Genomic DNA, 24,249 nt, shown 5'->3' on the forward strand with positions numbered 1-24,249 from the left:
AGAACAGAACACACATATTTCATACAGGCCTTGCCTGCAATGGCTCAAGTACCAATCTGGGCTGGATGTGAATTAATGACCTAGAAGTACAAAACTTTGTATCGTGGTGCTGGTCTCCCTGTCTTCCTGCAATTCCCCAGAGCCATCCAGTCAGAACAACCTCTTTGAAATATTTAACTGACTTCTTGTACACCAGCTGCAATAAAAAGCAGCCACTGACAAGAAATACTGACAAAACACATCAGCTTCTCAGATGCTTGAACATGCTGTGCATCAGTGGTGAATGGGGGACAGACAAAAAAGTCTATAGGATAAATGCCTGTTCTTCCCAAGTGTGAATGGAAGGATTTGCTGACCAGGAAATAATTAAACCAATTTAGCATGACAATGTACAGAGGAGAACTAGACTTAAGTATCTGGCCAGCCTGAGTTCTGGTATCAAGACATTGTATAAGTTGGTCAATTTCTCACTTCTGCCTCACATCTGTTATCCCAACTTTGCTTCCCAAAATACAATCTTGTCAGCATACTTCATGCATAATTGTTAGAAAAAGCAGCACTGCCTCCAATGTATTTTTCAATACAGCGTTTTTTTAAAGTAGAAAGATATTGGCACTTTGCCTAGGTCAAAGGAAGAAGTCGGGGAGAAAAAGTTTCCCTCTTTCCCAATTGGTCAGCAGGACTTTCATGGCCATTATGATAAAATCACGTACAGGCATTCCTGCCAACCCCTTTCCTTTTACTTATATTTAAAGAAGGATTTGGATGGCGCTCTCAATATAAAATTGATCATCCTCTTGAAAGGGCAAGATCTTTATAGTCAGTGATCCAAGCAGTTGCTTAAGATTCCATCTCTAAATCCACTAGAAATCTTAAGAGTCTAGTGGTATATTTGTGCCCATTGCTCTTCCAGAGCTGAAATGCCTTATTCTCTTTTGGTAGCGACTTTAGGATAAGTCAAAACACGTGGTCACATGTTACTGGCCGTATCTGAATTCCCTCTATCAGCTTAACCTGTCCTTCCTACCATTGCATGTAGGTAGCATTCACTACCCAAGTTATTCAGATTTTACATTTAAGGCACAATGTGCTTTTTCAGTTGGGTCCTATTAATGAATGCTCTCCTCCAGCCAGGAATGCTTCATGTCTGACCTCTGGATGGAGCAATCTTTCCTATAAAATAATCTAGCTTTGTCCAGGGCAGGATTCTTTCATCATCACATTGCAACACCAATGGACATGGAGCTCATATCCGGCAACTCTTGCAAAAGTCTCTCATCAGGCACGTCCCATTCTTTGGAGAGGTGGCAACCTTCCCACTCCTGTGAAAGAATCTTTTGAAGCATCCCTCTCCAGTCTTGTGGCCTCTGCAGGGCCAGATCTCTGCTGAAAGAAATCCTGCAGGTCTGTCTCAAACGCAGCAAATGTGGGTTTTAGAAGCTGAAAGAGTCATATCTAAAAATTTTGCATAAGAAAAACTGAGCAGATAGAAAGATCATCAGGGCACGGAAATTGTCTTTAAAGCACCATGAACATTTATGATGAATGTACAAATAATAATAAAACTGAGCTGCAGGGCAATGTAAGCCCAAGGATCATTTAATTCTATTCAAAAGACATTTATACACTACGGTATGCTAGAACAAAATTTGGTTTTGCTAGGCATTGAGAGATATGGAACCAGGTATAAGCTCACCTGCTATTTCTGAGGCAAACAAGATGGAAGGATGAAGGAAGGAGCTGAGGACCCAGGCTAGCTCAGCATCCAACATGCTGTAATCTTGACAATCTAGCCACTTCTTCCAAACCCTAAAGATGAGCTAAGTGTCTGAAAGTCTGACCCAACTGTGGTTGTGGGTCTCTTTAGAAAATCTGGCCCGAACACAAAACACTCTAGAAAGGACACCGAAACAGCTGCTAGTGTCTCAGCGCTATCAGACTTCTTGTATGTTACTGGGAAAAAAATCACAGAAACTTTCTGTGCCACAGTTTTTAGAAGGATCCCTTTCTCACTATGTCTTCTGTTGATCTGCATAAAGTGCTTTGGGATCCCTGGGAAAACGGTTACAGAAGTACGGAACGTGAGTCCTCTTCTCCACGCTAGGAATGTTAAAATTAGATTAGTCAACTAATCAAATAGCCGATGGAATTTCCATCGACTATTCAATTAGTCAATAAAGGCACTTCCGCTGTGAAATGTACTAAGAGCCTGCCCGGCTGTTGCTACATTTCAAAGGCAGAAGTGCCATGCGGCTGGCATTCCACCTTTGAAATGTACCAGAGTCCCAACAGGGGCTCTTATACATTTAAGACACTGAAATGCTGCATGGAGCCTGGGCTCCCGCTGGCCCCAGGCTCCATGCGGCGCTTCCGCTTTGAAATGTACAAGATCCCTTGCTGGGACACCTGTACATTTCAAAGGCGGAACACTGCCGCTGTGCCCCTGCCCCCTCCCACAGAGCTGGGGGGAGCAAGATTTTAAGCTGATCCTCACCCCCCAAGCATCCCCTCCTCCTCCTGATAGAGGTAGCAAGACATGGGGAGCGACTAATCTACTAGTCAATTAGCTGCTCACATCCCTACTCCACACCGTCTCTTCTAGCGATATTCACCAGCACCTACAGTCAAGGTCACAAACTCAGTCAAAAATTAACATTTTTAAAAAGAAAATCTGTTGATAGGAACTGATTAGATTATGGCATTTAAAGCCAGCTGTTGACAGGAAGGATAAGTGTAATACAGCAATCCCTTCTTTATAGTCTGGCAAGGCACAAAAATTATGCCTTTCCCTGGATTTTCAACAAACATTACTGGACTAAAAAAGGGAATTGGCAGCTAAGAAAATCCACTCTCTTTTATGAGCCATGTGCTTATCAGCCAGAGCATGTGTGAATAAATCCAATTAGGGAAAGTATGATGGCTAGAAAGCAGCTTTGTACCCGGAGACCTTATTCCTTCACAGTAGCTTCAAGTACCCACACCAGCAGCCAGTGTATTTTATCTCACTGACTTAGGAATTTCACAGGCAGCTGCATACACTTGACACCTTTCGAAGGCAGGGGGTGAAACACAGGAGTACGAAAAAGCAATAGGCACAAGGAGAATCTCTCACCAGGAAGTTTTTACATCTCATTCTGCTACAACAGACTGATGGGTCACTCCTCCTCCAATTACATTAGGCAGGAGAACAGCCAGTTCAGGAGAGTCAAGATACCCCACCACTTCTGTGCCAGCTAATCGATTCAACCCAGCTGGAGATCTAACACCTTAGAATATCATAAGGAAATCAGATTAAAATGGACTTCTCTACTTCTCTTCTAACCAGGGACTCACACCCCTTTCCATATCCAACCCTTCTCTCCCTGGTTGCTGAATGAACAGGGAAGGAGAGATAGGATGGTCACCATCCTAGGAGAGAACCCATGCACAAGAGCTGAGAGAAAGGAGTCTGCCCCTAGGGAATAGTGATTAGGAAGAAGTCTCATTCTACAGCAGAGGTGGACAATAATTTTTCAAGGGGGCTACTTCACAAATTTCTGAAGTGGTCCTGAAAAGGGTGGGATCTCAGGTGGAAGGAGTGGAGTCAGGAGACTTCTTATGCTCCCCTGTCCACAGACCTGATTGGTATGGGGTTCGGAGAGTGTGTGAAGTCTTCTCCCCATCACATGTCTAGAGAATTGCCAGCTGTTTTTAAAACAGTTGGCAGTTCCCTGTAGGCACCATAGTGGGAGGAGACTTCATGTACTCCCCCTGACCCCAGGCCAATCAGGACCTGGGAGTGAGGGGAGCAGTGAAGTCTCTTGCTCCCTGCCCCCACCCTGCCAGGGATGCATGGCAGCTAGAAAGAACAGCCAGCTGTTTTAAAACAGCTGGTGGTTCCCTCTGATGCTGCACGCCCCTGGCAGCGAGGGGAGAGTTTGTGCGCTCCCCCATCCCCAGATCTCAATTGGCCTGGGGGTGCGGGAGAGGCAGGGCAGCCAGCCCATGGAGGCTCATTTGCCCACCCCTGTTCTACAGGGACAGTAATTGGAGACAGATAGCAATTCTTCCCCATTAGCTGCAGACAAAAAACAAATGGAGGAGAGAACATGTCAAACTCTTAAGACTTGGTCCTTCTATCTACAGAACAGTGTTACTTCATGGGACTGTGGTTCTTGGACTACTGCTATGAGAAATCCATCCTGTCATGTGCCACATCAAGTGATGCCACATTCAGCCTGCTGTTCTTTAACACCACATGTAAAACATACCAGATAGCTGCTATAAGAGTTCTTCTAAGACCCCCCCCTTCTCACGACCCAACAGAGTGAACCCTAATACACTAAGGGCTCAGTTGGCTTATTGATTTGTAAGATTCTGAGACACACCCTGCATAGCATGAATCTCAAAGCCTTTCATAGCCCTGTTTTGGCCAATAAATACAATAAAGAGAATTTTTGCAGAAAGGCAGAACTGTAAAGTAAATCTAAAAGCAATCCAGCTTTCCCTTAATCCTGAAGTGACCCCTTGAATCTACAAGAAACTTGAGGGACTTTACTAAAACTTACTTAGAGAAATTCTAGGTCAGCAGAAGGGACAACTTTGCTCGGATGTAACTACCTTAACCGTAGGAAGCAACCCTACCAACTTTCTAATATACTACTGGATGAGACCATGCCTCGTAACAGAAGTGTGTCTGAAAAGCTGCTCACAGCATCTCCAATTTAACTTCAAGTATTCTTCTTTTTCAAGCCAGGAGCACCACATGCATAAGGCGTACAGCTCAGATTTTTAAAAATAATTTAATAGCCTGGATTCCATTGATATTAACAGGTGTTAGATGCCTACATGCCTTTACAAATCTGCAGCTGCATATTTGGAGAGGGCCCTGAACCAACAGATCTGGGAGCAGAATAGAAGCCTGCGAGAAACACTGACATGTACCCATCTTGGTGGACTCTGTGGCTAAAAGAATGGACAAGCCTGGTTTCCTTTGTTTCTTTATTCAAGACATTCCTAGGGAGAAGATGGGTAAATGCAAATGCCAGGTGGAACCACTAAGGCAACTAAAAATGCCTCACATGCTCAGGTTTCCAAGCTAATTTATCTGCTGATGCAAACCTTTTCCACCTATTTGACTACAAGGTGAAACCAGGTGGTCAAGTGAGTCCTTGTTTTGAACTTGACTAAGTGCTGTTGAGCCAGAGGCCATGCTCAGGTCCAGAGAACCCAGTCTTCTTCATCTCCTCTGGCCAACAAGGAAGGGAGCTCAGTGCCAGAGAACAGCCAGGAGATGTGGGAGCTGCACAGCATGCCAGTGGCACACTCTAGAGCAGGAGCGGGCAATAATTTTTGACAGTGGATCACTCCCAAGGTTTTGGAAAGTGGTTGAGGGCCGCACTCTTTCATGGTATTAATGAAGGAGATGCGGGGTCTAGGATGGAGGTCGGGTGCAAAAGGGAGTTTGGGGTAAGGGACTGGGGTGCAGGAGGGAGACTGGAGTCTGGGAGGGAGTTTGGGTGAAGGAGGCAGTTGTGACCTAGGGCAGGGGACTGAAGTGCAGGGGTTTGGGATGTGACCTAGGGTAGGAGGGTATTGTCATCTGGGGCAGGAAACTGGAATGCCAGATCTGGGAGGGGGAATGGCTGTAAGAGGGGGAGAGGGTTTGGGTATGTTGGGGGGGGGGGGGGGGGAGAGAAGACAGAGGGTTGGGGCAGGAAAGGGCTGGGATGCCAGAAGCAGGCTGTGGCCAAGAGACTTACCTGCCAGCTGCCAAACTAGCATGCCTGCCTAACTTAAAACATTTCCCAGCCAGCCAGCCAACCTGCATGCCTGGCCATGTGATTCACTGAATAACTTAGTCAAGGAGAGGGGGTGTGGTTCTTTGTGGCCGCCTGTTATTCCAACAAGCAGCTCCCGCTGACCAGTTTCTGGCCAAAAACCGGCCAATGGGATTGTGCTGGGGGCAGGGCAGCTCCTGAACCTTCCCGCTCCAGTTTTAAAACAGAAATGGAGCCCTGCAGTCCTGTTTCTGCATGGCACGTGGGGCTTCAGGGCAAGCAGGGGAGTCTGTTTGGGGCTCCCCGCTGCCTCGGTGTGCCAAATCCGGTGGCTTGGTGGGCCAGATTCAGCCCATGTGTTGTTTTTTGTCCAGGCCTGCTTGAGAGCAAGCAATCCTCTTAGCTGCACGATGGGTGAAATAAGCCCAGGCTCTGCCCTTTTTCCATCTCTTCTCTGCTTGCCAGCAACACAGAATAATGAACAAGAGGCCAAAAAACAAAGGAGATTACACGAGGGCAAGGGCTAGCACAGGAGCAATGGAAGAGTCAAGTGCTGGGGCTGCTGTCTCCTGCCTGATGTCATTATCCTACCATTTACCCTGGAAGAATAAGAGATTAAGTTTCCTGAATGCTATATTTCAAGAACTGTTTCAAAACATAAGGGCAAATACAACTTATGAACCCCCTGTAGAGGTTTGTAAGACATCTATCACCCTATCCATGTACTGAGAACACACAAGTTAGACAGCATTAAAATTCAGTATGACTGATGTGATACCCTACTCTTGACAACCAGAGGCTAATGATTATGACCAATAAGTTTAGGAGAGCTTCCAAAATATTTTCTTCTCACACCTATTCTAAAATACGTTATGTTTGGGCCACCTGTCCCTTCTAGTCACTTGCTCCACCAGTAATCAATCAATCAATCCATCCATCCATCCATCTATATATATATATATTATATAAAATAGCGACACTGGAATTCATGGCGTCTCACTGTGAGGTATATCCTGGAGAGAAGGGATAAAAGTACTCAGTCTGTGGAGTGCTACATGTAAGACCGTAATGAATAAAAGCAAGTGCCCACAATAAATTTCAGGGATTTGAAAATAACAAGATGACCTACCTAACCTGCCATTCCATTCACTCCTACCACCTCGGAGTCCTGGTTGATTATAGGATGACTATGAGCTGCCACTGTGACATGGCCGTGAAAAAGGCTAATACAGTCTTGGGATGTATTAGGCGAGGTATTTCCAGTAGGGATAAGGAGGTGTTAGTGCCATTACACAAGGCATTGGTGAGACCCCATTTGGAATACTGTGTGCAGTTCTGGTCTCCCATGTTTAAGAAGGATGAATTCAAACTGGAACAGGTACAAAGAAGGGCCATTAGGATGATCCGAGGAATGGAAAACCTGTCTTATGAAAGGAGACTCAAGGAGCTTGGCTTGTTTACCTTAATCAAGAGAAGGCTGAGGAGGGACATGATTGCTCTTTTTAAATATATTAGAGGGATAAATACCAGGAAAGGAGAGGAATTATTTAAGCGCAATATCAATGTGGGCACAAGAACAAATGGATAAACTGGCTAGTAGGAAGTTTAGACTTGAGATTAGACGAAGGTTTCTAGCCATTAGAGGAGTGAGGATTTGGAACGGCCTTCCAAGGGAAGTAGTGGGGGCAAAAGATCTATCTGGTTTCAAGATTAAACTAGATGGGTTTATGAAGGGGATGGTTTGATGAGATAACATGATCTTGGTAACTAATTGACCATTCATTATAGTGGTAAATAGGTCAATGGAGGGATGATAGGAATTACTATGGAGAACTTCCTGGGTGTCTGGCTGGTGAGCCTTGCCCACATGCTCAGGGTTTAGCTGATCACCATATTTGGGGTCGGGAAGGAATTTTCCTCCAGGGTAGATTGGCAGAGGCCCTGGAGATTTTTCGCCTTCCTCTGTAGCATGGGGCACAGATCACAGCTGGAGGATTCTCTGCATCTTGGGGTCTTCAAACTATCTGAAGGCTTCAATATCTGAGATATAGGTGAGAGGATTATTCTAGGAGGGGGTGGGTGAGATTCTGTGGCCTGAATTGTGCAGGGGGTCAGACTAGATGATCATAATGGTCCCTTCTGACCTTAGAGTCTATGAGTCGACAAAGATTAGTTAACATGCCCTAATCACTGCAATTGGCCACCATGTTATGTACAAAACCTTGCACTAAACCTACTACTAACAATCTGTGAAATTCTTTACTTCAACCTTGATATTCAGTACTGACTGACTTAGAATTTTACATAAAAGCAGTTCATGCACCCCTCTCCCCCAAAATATGCATTTCAGGACTACAGTTAATTTAACACTTGAATCAGCTTTCTGTATGAAGATGAAGTTACACAGTAATTATTCTTCAGAGCTAGCTCATAACTTCTGTTCATAATAATGTGATATCAGCCATGGGAAGGTCAACCTTGATTGGCTCCATTCATATAGTCTTAATAAATATGGTGACTTATGCAAAAGGTCATAGGGATTGCACCCATTGTAAAGTGCTATTCATAACCTTTCCTGTTCTGTCTGGGGAAGAATATCTTTGGTACATCAGTAAGATAAATCCGAGATCACTCACTGAAAGCAGCAACAAAGAAAATGGAAAACCGAATGACTAATGCCATTTCTCATCTCTGCCCTCTTGATACTTGCTCCAGCAAGCTATTTATTAGACCTTAAAGCAATGTTTCTAGGCTTACTTTGTTGACACAGCCCAGCAACTCTGATTGTCTAGAGGATTCTAAAAATCTAAATCCTATCTGCTTTACAAAGATCAAAACCCACAGAAAGAACAATTCCTCCTACATTTGCGTCAAGTGCCCCTCAGAGTGCACTTGTTTCTACAAACCTTACTTGTAGCTAGAGCTCACTTAAGCTTTCCTTTGTCCATTTCCACATGAAGATTTGACAGGTATATGAATTATTAATCAGTTATATTATGATGGCACCCAATGCCATGTAATAGCCTCCAGTGATTTAAAACCATCCCTGTGATCTGCTGAATACAATGCTAAATCTGCTGCATCCAAAAATCTTTAGTTTATTCAATAGTTAAAGAAGAACATCCCATTGATGATCCTTTGAATCTTCTTTTTCAGAAAACCGAGAAAACAGAACAAAAATTGTATTCTAGGTCTAGCGAAAAATTAGGTTTACATGGTGTTTTGCAATAAGAAATTAAAGGCATTTGACTGAACAGAACATTTGATAAGTTTCTTCAAATTTTCTTTCAGGAATGGGGCCACAACTATAGAAATAGCTTCTTTGCATTGAAAATCCCATCAGTGAAGTTCCTGAACAACCCAAAAAGCTAAAGTTTGCCCTCACATAATGAATTAAATGGGATCTGACACTACCTTGGGCTAGGTCTAGACTACGGTGAAGTTTCGAAAGAAGATATGCAAGGAATTTGCATGTCTTCTTCCAATCTCACTTTCGAAAGCAGAGCTCTTCCTCAAAAAATGAGGTTTACATGGCTTTTCAAAAAAAGGGGAGGTTTGCCGAAAAAACAGTGTCCAGACTACTTTCACTTTCAAAAGCTCTGCTTTCAAAAGTGAGATTGGAAAATATGCAAATTCCCACAGAATTTGCATATCCTCTTTCGAAACTTCAGTGTAGTCTACACAAGCCCTTGAGATGACATATACTGTGCTTACCTCACTACATGCATATTTTAGTTGCACCTTCTTCATGTGAGATCCAGGGCCAGAATTAAAAGACTTGTTTATCCACAGGCTTCTCTACATTATCAGAACTACATTGAGGACCCAGATGTCCCTGTCCAGTACAGTTCCAACCAATATAAAAAGCAGCATTACCTAGCTCTTGGAGACATATGTAGCCTTTCTAGCCCAGACAGGAAGTTGAAGTGATCATGAAGAGTATAACTTGGTTAAGTTCAGAGGATTTTCGCTCTTCTCTTAAAGTGTACAAAAATATGTAGTCACCACCATTCCTCATTAGAAGTGAGACCTGGATTCTCCTAAATAACCAGTTCAGAACATTCAAGCCTTCCTGTTCAGTCTTCTTTCAAGCCTCTAGTTGGAAGCCAAGCTCTGTTTGCAGGCCCCTGGATGGTTACTTATATTCTATTTAAGTATTTTGTGTTTGGCAAGATCATGTGAAGCCAGATTTGTAATACAAGCTGAACCTCTCTTGTCCGGCACACTTGGGACCAGAGTCATGCCGAACAATGGAGTTTGCTGGACAAGGGGAGGTCAAGGCTCCCTGTCTGGCTGTTGGCTCTGCTGCCAAGTGGGGCTGTGCCCCCGGCCAGAGCTGCGTCCCCCCGGCCGGGGCTGCATCCCCCCGCTGCCGCCAGCCCTGGCCAGGACTGTGCTCTCCACCATGCTGGCCCTGCTGGGGCTGGGCTCCCCACTGCCAGCCCAGCCCAGGCTGTACTTCTGAGCCTGGCCAGCTGGGGCTCTCTGGTCTAACATTATTTGTGGTCCTCCCGGACCATGGATGTTGCCAGACCAGAGAGTCCTGGATTTTAGAGGTTCAAACTGTAACACAACTTGATTTCTTACTATGTTTTAAAATTGAAATTACGTAGCAAGCTGTAATAAGTTACCACTTGGTATGCAGGGGGGCATTTAGAATCTGACATGTTAATTTGGATACACAGTGTAAGACCAGGGTATATAATTGTGCAGTAAGAGTATACAATAGAGGTATACAACTGTTATAACATGAATTATTCTGTGCTTCATATATGAGCTACTTTTCAGTTGTATTCCTAGATATCTCAATGGGAGAGTTCTACATGTTTGAACACCTCACTGTCCAGGTCTGCTTGTCAAGCATCTCAGAGACAACAGGCAATATGAGAAATGTCAAGTCAATAAAGCAACTGTGCCACCTTCGCTATCCTTGCACTTGTCTCAGTGATCAGGAGTGTCAGTAGCCCTCTGTTCATATTCTGCAATTATGGATATTTGCCTACACAGGCAAGAAAAAAAACGTATCAGATGCAAACACACAAGGTTAGTGCTGTAGCTTTTACTGCTTAGGCTGATTAGCTATTTGCCACATGGAAAATAAATCGTCAGGAAAACAGGTAGAAAGAGCTTCATTTGGCAGTTCAGCATTTAAAAAGGCAGCAGCTCATCTCGCAACATAAAACTGAATGCTGCCACAGTTGCCACACTTCAGAAACCTTTCCCGACACGAAGTCTACCACTTGGTATCTGGAGAGGATGGGCTGATGTTTAGAGAATGATCATTCACACTTATAATGGCTTCCAAATGTGAAGCGTAATTATTCTCCACATTTTACCCAGGGTGAAATGTGGTCAGACTCACTTGTCCACAATTGCATAGCAAATCAAAGGTGATAGATCCCAGATGTCCGATGCTTTCAACCATGCCAACTAGTCTAATCAGTTTTTGAATACCCAGAGTCCTTTGGTTCCAACCCAAAGAGATCATACATTCTTTCAAATTGGGTAAATGGGATTCCAAGCATTTCTCTGTATGCGGGTCTATCAAATGACAGCTAAAAAACTCGAGCAATGCTGCCTGCAGACAGAAGAATAGATGTTCCTCTATGGACCTTAGCTAGTTTCCTTATCTTCACTACCATAGAGCATGTTGTATCCTGCCTCATCCCAGGATGTAAAACAATTACAGCAAATGGAGTGCACAGAACACACTGGCCCATGACACTTACCTGTTTTACATTGTATCCTGCTTTTGCACTAGTTTCGATGAACATTACATTCAGCTCTTTGGCTTTCCTTTCTCCCTCCTCAATGGACACTTGCCTGGGAAAGAGAACGTCATCAGAGCAAAAAGAGAGGAATATCCTGACAATTACAGATTGGGAAAACATCCTGACAGCAAGTGCATGTTTTTCCAGTTACAGTACACTTACATTAGGGATACCCACTGTAGTTATAATGACCAGGTATGCAAGGTGTGGTGAGACTGCCACTATGATCGTAAGGGCAGCTTCTACAGTGCAGTAATGGTCTAAGTATACTCCATTCTGCCTCAGCGTGTGAGGGATGAACCAAATGACCTCTCAAGATCCCTTCTTGCTTTACATTTCTATGACTGTCTGCAACAATACCCTCAGCTTTTCAGTAATAAAGTCAAGGTGGCCCATTTAAATTAGCTGGCTATCCTAAAACCTAGATTACTGAACACGAATGTTTTAAATCTAGTTTACTTCATTGATGCTCTCAATTTTTATATTTCACTCAGTTTGGTCTTTGAAGCTAGACTGGTCAATTTCACTTCCTGATTCCCGAGGACAGTGCTGGTTCTGGTTGTCACACACAATGCCATCCTGGAGGCTCACAGTCAAGCCAGCAAATGCTTAAATAACATTTCAAATTTTTTTAAATGTGAAGAAATTTCTATTTCACATTAAACTTCAGCATAATTTAAACAAACTAGATTTGGGGCCAAAAATAAAAGTATCTTTTTAAGCAGAGCTCCCAGCAAAATCAACAGCTGATTGGCCATAAGATTAAGAGAAATGTACAAAGAAGAATTATTTCTCCATACCTCTTATCTGCTAGATCTGTTTTATTTCCCACTAGCATAATAATGACATCGCTGCCCCTTTCCGTTCTGACATCATCAATCCATTTTGTGGTTTGCTGGAATGAGTTTACATCTAGTAAGGAAGAGTGGAAAAAGAGATGAGTGTTGCTATAAAATGTTCTTCACAGATCACTGTCAATATAGCCATAAATCTTGAATAAAAGCCTCACATTCTCTGGTAAGTGGTACATTAGGATAATGCAGAATCAATGGATGCAATCCTGACCCCTCTGAAGTCAATGGGAGTTTTAGTATTTATTTCACTGGGTCTTGGATTTTATCCTTTGGCTTTAAATGTACCTGCAATTGAACTTAATCTATCCAATTATGAATGGACTTTAATATCAGATTGCAAATTATGAAGAGGTTTTTTGCCATTACTTTTAAAGGACTGTTATTTTACTTTATTGAACTAAGGGCGTGTCTACCCTTCACTTCAAAGTTAAGATGACATACAGTCACCGCAGAAATGAAAGTGAAGATTCACATCCACACCATGCTCCTTTTTTCAGCAGTGCTCATCCTCACCGGAAGCTTCCACCGACTGAAGTAGGGCACTAACAGCTGGAGTTACGCTGGGGCTAACAGTTTAGAAGGGGTTGGCAGACAACAGGTGATGTAAGTAATGCAATGTCTTCACAGACAGTGTGTCACCATAATATCTCGCGTAGTTGGGAGTTAAATCAATTTATTCAGCAGCTTACATCAGTAGGTGCACCATAGTAGTGTAGACACTTACACAGTTAGGTCAACATAAATTGTCTTATGTCAACGTAACTCTGTAGACCAAGCTATAGTTGAATGTATTTTATATACCGAATGGGATCGCTTTGCTATTTAATCTGTACTATTGAAGACTTGAAAAACACTTAATATATGTATCAGTAAGGAGGCCCGACTGTTTCAAGGCTTTTAAAAAGCGTTTAATTTTGTGATCCTAGTTTTAGGTTTGTTCTCCTAGGAATATTGGGTTTATGTAATTACTAGCAACTAGTATTAGGTTGATCACTGACCTCAAAATAATTTTAGAATTGTTTACATAACCAATAAAACATAAAAGGATCCTTTGGTATTTTCTAACTAAAAACCTCCTCCAGATTCCAGCAGCTTTAGTAGAACAGTAAATGAATATCTAAGCTGCAAAACGAGATTCTAGGAAATAGGTGTAACCCGCATACCTAGTGTGGTTCACTGTCCCCATGCAGTGGCACCTAGACCACAGCAACAGATAACAGGAGACTTCTACGGCATGGGCTAAGAGCTAGCAGGCTTTATAGCTCAGAGGGTAAATGCTTCTCTATTAAGCTCCAGACGTCCCAGGTTCAAATCTACCCTGTGGCTGTTACAAGTGTGGGCTTGTCTGGGATTTCAACTGGGTCTCAGAAGCTCAGGATGCGCCCCCTCGCCTAGGGGTAGTATTTAATCCACATACCTAGTGTGGTTCATTGTTAATGCAGTGGCACCTAGACCACAGCAACAGATAAGAATAAAAGATCTCTACAGAATGGGCTGAGAGTCAGCTGGCTGTAGAGGGCAGAGGCTCCTATATTAAGCTTCAGAGGTCCCAGGTTCAAATTCACCCAGTGGGGGTAACATAGGCATTAACTAATGAATATATAGTCACCTTGTTTGCAAAGCTGAGTTCCTAACAATAATATCAATTGTTGTACCATTCAATTTAGAAGTTAATGTATATCAGCTACCATCAACTAGGTATATCTGAGATGCCAAAGTATTTGTCCACACTTAAATAGGGACATTTCTGTGGTAATTCAGTTGGCCAAGTGGGCCAAGTGTTGGCTTTGTAACAGTAAAGTGAAATAGTGTGCAGCTTAGGGCTTGTCTTCACTACACAGTGGATCATCATTGCAGTGATTGATTGATCCACCAATGGTCAATTTATTGCATCTGTTTAGCTGCAATAAATTGACCTCTAAGTGCTCCCCCATCAACTTCCCTAATCCAACAGGAGGAGAAGAGTAGGCCCCCTTCTTGCCCCCTGATCTTTACATGAAGAAGACACGGTGGTTAAGTACGTTGACTTCAGCTACACTAGTCACGTCTAGGACCCAGAGAGTTAAGATTTGATCACTTGTCAACAGCTTAATGGTACGAAGCTTTTCTTTAATACTTAGCAATAATCATTAGGTCAGTGGAGAAGTCCAAACTTTACGGCTAACCCTGTAATTTAAGCTCAATTTAAAAGGTTTGTTTATAACAATTAAGTTTACAAGAGAATCAGTTACTCTTGCTATAACCTAGTATTTGTGAATAAAAGGATAAGACCTTTTTGGGGATTTGGGTGGATTCAGACTATTTCATCCAGTCACTATTTATAGTGTAAAAAGCCTCTGAAGGTTTAATTCTCCTTTAACAAAATTATTGTTCTTCATAAATTTAAAAAGCCAATAAATGAGGGTTGCTCTGGCCTTTTAAATCAGTTTTGGGGTGGAGATGAGAAAGCACTAACATTTTAGTCCTCAAAAGTGTACACAACCTATTAAGAATTAAAAGTAAATGATTAAAAGGCTAAATGCTTAGTCATGGAGCTTTAAATACCAGAAAATGAAAGTGGCTGTGAAGGTAAAAAATGTGGTATGCCCCTTCCCCAACCCAGACTCAGATTTTGGGGATAATGGAGTGAAGCAAGCTGCAGTTCTCAAATGGCCTCAATGGGAAAGCTTTCATTTGAAAATTCAAAGATATGCAAGCAAGTGATGCAGGTATCTGAGAACAAGTCAGAAATGGAGATGATACCCAAAAGAAGAGCAAATGAGACAAGGCCAGCTGGTGCTTGGGGTTTTGGGACAAACCATGTGATAGGAAAGGGTCGCAAATATATTATTCAGCCAGGAAGATTCATAAATCCATTTATACATTACTACAAACAGCTGTGATCAGAAGTGTCTGCTTTAAAACTTGACTACAGTAAAGGAAACACTTTTCATGCCAGTATGAAAGACAAGCACATGACTGTGATATGACATGCAGAGCTAGAGTAAAGAACGACAGAACATAGTATTAGAAATGCAGAATTCCCCCCCACTCACTTGTGATATCATAAACAACAACTGCAACAGTGGAGTCACGAATGTAGCTAGGAATCAAGCTCCTGAACCGCTCTTGACCTGCTGTGTCCCATAATTGCAACCGTACCTAACAAAATCAGTCAAACAAGCAAGAAAAATAAGAAAAGGTCAAACCCAGTGCAATATACCTACTTGTGATATCGTAAACTACTACAGCAGCAGCAGAGTCACGGATGTAACTGGGAATGAGGCTACGGAAACGTTCCTGACCCGCAGTATCCCACAGCTGCAACCTGATCTGTGGGATGGGAGAAAATTAAAAAAAAAAAAGCCAAACTGCCACTAAAAATAAAGAGTAAATAATTTTATTTTACCGCTTTTTTAAAAAAAGCTAAATAAAAATATAACTCATGCAGGAGACTGTTTGGGACTGGAAGCAGTAGCAAACTGCTTCTTCTTCTAGCAACCCCCCCCCCATTCCCAATGTCTCTGAGGCCATATCTACACGTACAGCTGCCCCACTGTAGCACATCATGAAGGTGCTCTATACCAGGGGTGGGCAGTAATTTTTTTTTTTTGGGGGGGGGGGGGGGTGTCACTCAAAAAATTTGGTAAGTGATCAAGAGTCGCACTATTCCAGGATATTACTAAAGGAGGTGTGGGGTCTGGGAGGGAGTTAGAGTAAAGGAGAAGGCTGTCACCTGGGGCAGGGATTTAGTGTGCAGGAGAGGATTCTGACATGGGGAAGGGTTGTTGTAAGGGGTGCAGGATCTTTGAGGGGGGTGTGACCAGGAACAGGAATACAGTGGGCTGGGTTGTGACGAAGGGCAGAGGACTGGGGTGCAGGGTCTGAGAGGGGGTATGGGTGCAGGAGTGGTGGTGCAGAGGGTTTGGGCTGTGACCTGAGGCAAGGGTACACGAGGGGGAGCAGAGGGTTGAAAGGTGCAGAATCTGGCTACTAGGTGCTTAGAGGGCTCCTGGCCAGCAGTCCAGCAGGAGCCTCAGGCAGATTCCCTGCGTGCCATGCCACTGAACACCAGTCAAAGCAGCTGACTACAGGGTCCATGTGGTCTGTGTGCCAAGGATGTTGAAACACCACATGCAGCAGCCTGGCGACACCCAGCTGGCCCCGGATTGCATGTGGCATTTCAAAGCGTCAGCACCGCATGGAGCCCAGGGTCTGGCCCAGGCTTCCAGCGGTGCTGCCTTTTAAGAGTTCCCTCCTCTTCCCCACTATTGTTACCTCTTTCTGAAAGAGGCAGCAAGGACGGGGGAAGCTACTAATCGACTATCCTTTCGACTAGTTCTTCACATTCCTACTGTATGCCATGTGCTGCCCCGGGGGGTGGGGGGTGAATTTGTGCACTTCCTACACCCCTAGCATGACCCAGGCAGCTCCCATTGGCTGATTTCGGCCAATAGGAGCTGTAAAACTGGGCTGGGGGAAAGGGCAACACACAGAGCACCCCCCCAGTAGGAGCTCGTGGTGTGCAAAGAGCACATGGTCCCCACAGCCAGCCACTTTGAGTGGCATGCTGAAGGCAGAGAGCCTGCCCATGGCTCCCACTAGGCCACGGGATGGTGGGGGACTAGATTCAGTGGTGTGCTAGGCTGTATTTTACCAGCCCCCACTCTATGCTGACAGGAAAGGACTCCGTCATTGGAATACAAGCAGCTCCCTTCCTCCCCCCCAATTCCCACAAACAGCATAAGCTATATCAGTGAGAAAATTTGCTCTGTGATATGGCACGGTGCACACTAGAGCTCATGTAACTTATGTCATGGGAGTGGGGGACGGCGGTGGCATATTCGCACCCTGAGCAACATAAGTTGCATCAATATAGGTGGTCATGTAAGACAGGCTAAGCTAGTGTATTCTTTGCTTAAACTGATGTGGACAGGAGTCCAGAGGAATCTATATGTTACCTTCTCTGCCCACCCTCTTTATATGTCAAAAGCCCCCTTCTGCTTCTTGCACTTAGAAAGGTTGGAGACCACTGCTCTAGATCACTTTTTGAATTTAAGTGCAATGTAAGATCTACCTCAAACCCGAATACCCTTGCCTCTTCATGCCCCTTCTCCAAGGCCTTGCCCCTGCACTCTCTGTCCTCTCTTCCTCCCACCCTTTCACCAGGCAGGGGCAGAGGGTTGGGGCACGGGCTCTGGTCTTGGGCTAAGGGATTTGGAGTTTACGGAGGCTCTGAGCTGAGCCTGGGGCAGAGAATTGGTGTGGGTGGGTGTGGGGGGGTTCAGGGTCTCTAAAGGAGTTTAGTTCCAGGGGGCTCAAGTCTAGGACAGGGCCTTTGGGTGCAGAAGGGGGTTCATGACTGGGGCAGGGGCTCAGAGCTGGCTCCAGCTAGACACTGCTTACCTCAGGTGGCTCTTGGGTGGTGGTGCAGTGGGACTAAGGCAGGCTCACCCCTGCCCTGGCCCTGCACTCCTTTCAAAAGCTGCCAGCAAACTCCCTGCATCCCAAGCCCTGTTGTGTTGGACCTCCCCCACCCCCCGTTCTCTGGTGATAGAATACAGGGTAAAAGAGGGGGCACCCTGACATCAGTGCCCCCTCCTCTCCCTTCCCTGCTCTGTGCTGCAAGCAGGAGGCTCCCAGGGGAACAGGGAGCTCCAAGGCAAAGGGAGGGAGATGCGCAGCAGTGTGGGGAGGGGCAGCTGAAGTGCTGCGCTTTGTAGCTCTTGGCCAAACCAGTGACGATCCCCTGTCAGAGGCTCCAAGATCTACCAGTAGATCCCAATCTACTGGTTGGTGACCACTGTTCTAGAGGGTAGGCAACAAGAAGGCTGAGTTTTCCAGACAGACCAGGTGGACAGGAAACCTGAGGCATGTGCCAAACTGCAGATCCACCCACAGAAGGCATGCGTGCTCTTCTGCCATTCTTCTTGGGGCCCAAGTGCATAACTACCACAGGGGCCTGTGTGACAAGGGATCTGGAAGAACAAAATTTAAGACCCCTTCTAAATGTGAGTCTTCGGCTGCTGCCAAGCCACTGGAGAGTCTACTAACATGCTTTTTCAAGAAGGATGAATGCTAGTCATTCAGCTGCATGTACAGTTTAGCCATAATGGAAAGTAACAGAGAAACATTGATAAGGATGAAATTCTCTTACCACTTAGATTCTGAAAGAAAATACAAGATACTCTATAAACCAGTAGACATATAATATAAAGACAAACATCTAAGGGCCTCAACTGCTTTAGAAAAAGCATGCTAATTTGTCACATCATTTAAAACGCAATCTCATTTATTGAGAGTTTCCCCAATACCACCAGCTTGTGCAGAGCAATACAATTTGTGTTCTACAAATACATATCTCCATTGCAGTATTCTTAATTAAGGACGAGAGCTAATTCTGGAGCATGGCAATAATTTCTGTGGAACATTGGCTTAATTTCAGAGATGGTACTGTGCTAAACAAAATAAACATGCAGAAATTTATGTGTTTATATTTATTCTATTGCAAAATTACTCCTTTAAATCCTGATGAGTTGGGGTACAAACTGGCATCTTTAGTCATAATCCAATTTATATGCAGTCCCCAGCCACACATTAGGAATTTTTGGGGGCGCCCCTTCTCTAACCCCACACCTGATAGACTCTTTAAAACCTACACCCAGCCATGCACATTTTTCCTCCTTTACTCCCCAAATTCTGCATCACACTGACCATTCAAATCAGGAATGAATGAATATGGCCTGTTTCAAAACTTGTGAAAAACATCGAGAGGAGAGCGCTTGTTTCCCTACATCCCTGGTTGCCTGGACAATCAAGCAAGGGACCAAGCCTGAATCAGACATGGATCTTCTATACTGTACCAGGATGGGTTATTCCTAAACCTCTACGGCACTTCAAACTCTGTAGCATGCTCACATTATGACGTATACCAAGAATAGCAGATTCTTTCCAAGTGACTACAGAAAACCATGTGAAATCTTACTCACTGTTCGATCCTCCAGGTACATGGTTTTTGATAAAAAGTCAATGCCAATTGTTGCCTGTAAAAAAAATTTTAAATCACATTTCAGTATAAACAAACAGGTGTAATCTGTTTCTCTCAATTGTAAATATTAGTCATGGCAGACTAGCTCTAACACAAACTGAACTGAGGGCCATGGTCATGGAAGGAATTTGTAAACAAGGTACAGATTAGGCTTTTTCCACTTTAAGACTCAAGCTTCTTAAGTAGATACCTAAATAAGGAGAAAGAAATATTGGCAAAATTATGACCATTAGTAGCGCAAGATTTCAGCATAAAAAAGGGCACAATTTTAATTAAGTAAACCACAGTTTGTGCACAACTTTGGTAATTTACGCCATAGACACAAATACTGCAGTAGGTGTTTTTTTTTTATGCCTTTAGACCAGTTTTTCTTAAACTGTGTTCTGTAGTGAGGTGTGCCGTGGAGAACAGAGTTCAAAATGGCCACCCTTAAGGGGCCAGGCAACCTTCCCCCCCCACGCCTATTTTTCTTTTTTGCTCAATAACTTTTCCCCCACCTTTTTTTTTTTTTGCTCTACAAAAAATCCTTGGTGTTCTTCATAAAAAAATTGTTTGATGTTCCTCCATCTTAAAAAGTTTAAGAAACACTGTTTTAGACATTAGTGGAGCTTAGCAATAGAAATTGACAGAAGCTTAACCAAAATGGGGGAAGAGAGAACAGTGTTAAAAATAGCCCTTGTAACACTGATTTCAAGTCCTGACTCTCTTGATGATGCTGTGTTGAATATTCTGTGCAGGATGGGGAACTCAGTGTTGCAGGTGTCTGACTGACCTGCGACCCAGGCTACTAACACTGGATATGGCTTTAACAGAATGATCCTTGATGTGGCAGTGCCATTAAACAATATCAGTGAAGCCCAGAAGATGAGCAATGTCCCAGCAACCTGGTATTAGATTAAACAAAATCATGAAGGGTCTAATCTTCCCCAAATTGGTGTAAGAAGGCTTGATCCTAAAAATCACAGGAACCCACAATCCCCAAAATGCTCCTGTACCACAGTACAGTTCTACAGTATACAAAACCAGCTGCATAAAGAAACTGACTAGCACTCCATGATCCAACTCAGTTTCCCTCTGCAGACTGTTTGGTGCACAAATTGATCCAGCTGGAGCCACAGTAAAGACAAAATCCTGGTGACCAGCATAGTTTTTACAACTGATTTTGTTAAAAAAAAAGAGGTTGAGTTCAAACAGAACACCAGTCACATACAACAACAGCTCAAGAGAGTCTGACTTGCAAATTTCTGGGAAATTTCCCCAGTCCAAACACTGAACAAAGAGAGGACCAGCGGTCCTGGCTGACGGATGGACTCGACGTCCCAAAGGGTTCTCTACTTATTTTTTCACTTCAATTCTTCTAGGGAAGAGGGTGGAACAATGGTTGTGTGGAATGAAGTCTTTACTTGCCCCATAAAAGAAGTATGGGGAAGGCCTTCAGTTGTAACCGTGGTAAGAAATCCAGTGCTGCGTAAACCAACGTATCTCCCCATCAAGTATGGAGATTCCTTTATGTCCAAATTCCTCCTCGAAGCAAGTAATATCAGGTTGAAGGTTGGGTATACAGCTTGTAAGATTTTTAAGCAAAATGTCCTTTATGCATGAAAGTTTCCATCTTCATTACAACATGTCAGAGCTAGGGATGTAAAATCCTGTTTAATCAATTAATCTATTCAATGTTATATTTAACCAGTTACCTGCTTAAACAGAAGCAGGGTGGGAGATGCCCCGACCAGTCCAAGCCTGCCGTGAGTGGGGGCTGCTCTAACCAGGCTAGAGTGCCCACCACCCACAGCGCAGCCGGTTGCTCTGGCTGGACCAGGCTTGCTGCAGGCAGGGGCTGCTCTAGCACGGCCGAACTGCTGGTTAACCATAACCGGTAAGCATCACCTGCCAAGAGTTAACCTACCAATACAAATATCTATTCATAATACATGTGTAAAATCTGATATTGACACTGAGTAGAGTGCGATGAGCGAAATTTGGCCAGCTTCACAGTTCTAGCCATATTATAATAAGTGAAGTGACTGTTGAGGACAAGCAAAAATACAGGCAGTCTAGGGTTAGGTCTAAACTTGCAGTGGCACGTAGAGTAGCAAAACTCAGCTATCATGAGTCTCAACTGCAGGGTAGATAGTGAGGCGTTGCTTAGACAGCTAAAGACACATCTGAACCTTGTGGGTATATATTCTATATGCCAAAACAGAGCCTATTTTTAGCAGTGCAGTATCTTGCTGTCTCCCCTCTGCGAGAGTGTCCCCATCTCAGTGAAAGATTCTGGCATAAGGGAAAGGCTCTGGCAGGGAGAGTTGTCAGCCTTTCCCTAGTGCCTCCCCTTGAGGGAGCTTTTCTCTGGCACACGTAGCTATACCCCTCAGAGTCTGGATGCAGTCTGCCTTTCCTTGTGGCATATAGTTATGTATCTGCTACACCCTGCTGCAAGCACAGACAAGGTCCAAGAGTCTAAACTTTTAAACACAATAAAACATATCAAAGAAAGGACACAGAAGCTAGGCCTCTGTTCAAGCTCCTAACAAAAGGAAGACAGGAACTGCAAACCAACTCTGGTTCTGTCCTCATCTGCACAGGGAGGGGAAAACCAGCAGTGGATTAGCAGACTTGAAGGAGGTTTAAGACTACAAGAGTTTATTGCTTGACAAGAATAAGTGGACATGAAATTATGCTAAAGTAGAGTACGAATTAGGGATGTTTGGATACCATTTCTTTACACAGAGAGATGTTAATGTGTGAAACCAACAGAAGAAAACAGTTAAGTACCATCTCATAACTATTGTTCTTTGAGATGTGTTGTTCATGTCCATTCCAATAGTAATACAGATGTAGCTGTGTTAGTCTGGTCTAGCCGAAACAAAAAAAGACAGGACTATGCAGCACTTTAAAGACTGATCTGAGGAAGTGGGTCTGGCCCACGAAAGCTCATCACCTAATAAACCATCTTGTTAGTCTTTAAAAGGCTGCATAGTCCTGTCTCATGTCCATTCCAGTAAGGCGTGTGCGCACATACAGTAACTGAAAGATTCTTTCACTAGCAGCTAACTGTAGGGTTGGCCCAGGCAATCCATGGAATGGTGCCAAAATAGCACCCAATAGAGAGCCCTGCCAACCCATCCCTTCAGTTTCTTCTTGCCAGCTACTCTGATGGAGGAGGGGGGTGGGTATCACGTGTATTCCAATCAGGTGACTCACAAGCCCATCTAGGAGGTGTGGCTGGAGTTCTTCACTGACTGGAGCACTGTCTGCCCAAAGGCTGCGTCATCTCTAGACTGCTGCGTGATTGTACAGGGTGTAGAGTTAGTTTAGGCCATTGAGAAAGTGGCTAACTAGTAGGTTGGTGAATATTGAACAGCTGTGTGCCCCCAGATGAAACGCCAATATCACCCCTAAATGCACCTTAACAGAGGACACTGATAGACCTTTCTGCTTAAGACTGAACAGATAGTCCAATATGAATGATATGGGCACCAGAGTTGGTGAAACATACTGAACAACTGACCAGATGGTAAACTTCTTCCACTTGGCAAGTTATGTGGCTTTCACTGAGGGCTTCCTGTTGCCAAGAAGGACCTCCCTGACTTGGTCTTAGCAGGAGAGCTCAGCCGAGTTCAGCCCCAGAGCTTCCACGCAGTCAAGTACTGGTTTTCAAACTTTTTTCCTCAGGACCCAACATAATTTGACTAAAGCGTGGGTGCTCAGTGTGGCTGAGGATGAGAGGTTTGGATTCTAAGAGGGGGCTCTAGTTTTGGGGGTGTCAGGGCTGGTGGTTAATTCCTCTTCTACATGCCACCAGCCCAAGCATCCACCATGTGGGCAGGCACCTACCAGAATTCAAATCGAAACGTGTGGCTCCTCTGCTGTCTAGGGCAAACGAAGAGAGGTGAGCAGGAGCTGGGGGGTGAGGGGGAGGGAGGGCACGCAGGAGCTCAGGTGGGGGAACAGAGGCATGTGGGAGCCTCCAGGGCTCGTGTGGGGGAACAGAGGCATGTGGGAGCCTCAAGGGGGCTCAGGTTCATGGGAGCGATGACACTTCTCAGGAGTTTGGGGGAGGGAGCCCCACAGCCTTGCGGGGGCTCAGGTCAGGTTTAGGAGCCACAGGGGCTTGGTGGGGGAGCCGGGGGAAAAGAGGGGCGCAGGACACGTGAGGTGTTGCTACGGTCATGAGCACACCGGAACCACGTGGCCTCCCCACTCGCTGGTGGAGGGCCAGAGCCACATGGCCTCTCCCCCTAGTGGCCAGAGGGAGATGGCTGGCTGCCACGCCTTTTCCTGCACCCCCTCCCAACTGGAGGGAGATAGCTGGGTCAGCCTCAGCACAGCACTACCCACTGGCATCTGGAGGGGAGTGAGCCGGACCAGTCTCAGTCTGGCCCAACCCCTTCAACCTCCAGTGGCCAGAGGAAGAGAGCTGGGCCAGCTGCAGCCTCAATATGGCCCAACTCCCCTTCCCCCCCCCCCCCCCCCCAGTGGCCAGAAGGGGGAGAACCATTACAGGCCAGGGCTGCTATGATTCGACCTGGCCTTCCCTGGGAGCCGGGGAAGAACCAGGGCTGCCTATCCCTGGAGATGGGGGTTGGAAAGCATAGCGAGCAGGGGGCACTGCCCCCTAGTTATATTTAATAAAATCGTTCTGTTTACTATTAAACCCAGTGCAAATAATTGTTACCTACAGGGTGAGGGCAACAGCTGTACATCTTCTCTTTCATTAAGTCAAGGAAAGGAACAACTTAGGAGCTTGCTCTGTGTAAAACTTTTATGCAGAGTAAGATGGATTTATCCGGGTTCTGGCCCCACTGGAGCTGTGCACCTGGGTGCTCTGTCAAGGC

The 24,249-nt window shown here is 44.7% G+C and overlaps 1 protein-coding gene across 2 annotated transcripts in view; it reads right to left on the reverse strand.

Moving 5' to 3' along the window:
- The window catches only part of RAB6A (RAB6A, member RAS oncogene family), a 106,526-nt gene that overhangs the window by 7,430 nt on the left and 74,847 nt on the right, over window positions 1-24,249 (reverse strand). The window contains exons 3-6 of one of the 2 annotated variants that reach the window (XM_075919572.1): window positions 19,353-19,406; window positions 15,420-15,525; window positions 12,331-12,442; window positions 11,489-11,582 (exon numbers count right to left, since the gene is read on the reverse strand). In XM_075919572.1, coding sequence (XP_075775687.1) covers window positions 11,489-11,582; window positions 12,331-12,442; window positions 15,420-15,525; window positions 19,353-19,406 — 366 coding nt within the window. Of the gene's footprint in view, window positions 1-11,488; window positions 11,583-12,330; window positions 12,443-15,419; window positions 15,526-15,590; window positions 15,697-19,352; window positions 19,407-24,249 lie in introns of both variants that reach the window. The other variant, XM_075919573.1, reaches the window with a different exon arrangement.

The sequence above is a fragment of the Pelodiscus sinensis genome, chromosome 1, assembly GCF_049634645.1.
Source record: "Pelodiscus sinensis isolate JC-2024 chromosome 1, ASM4963464v1, whole genome shotgun sequence".
Taxonomy (NCBI): Eukaryota; Metazoa; Chordata; order Testudines; family Trionychidae; genus Pelodiscus; species Pelodiscus sinensis.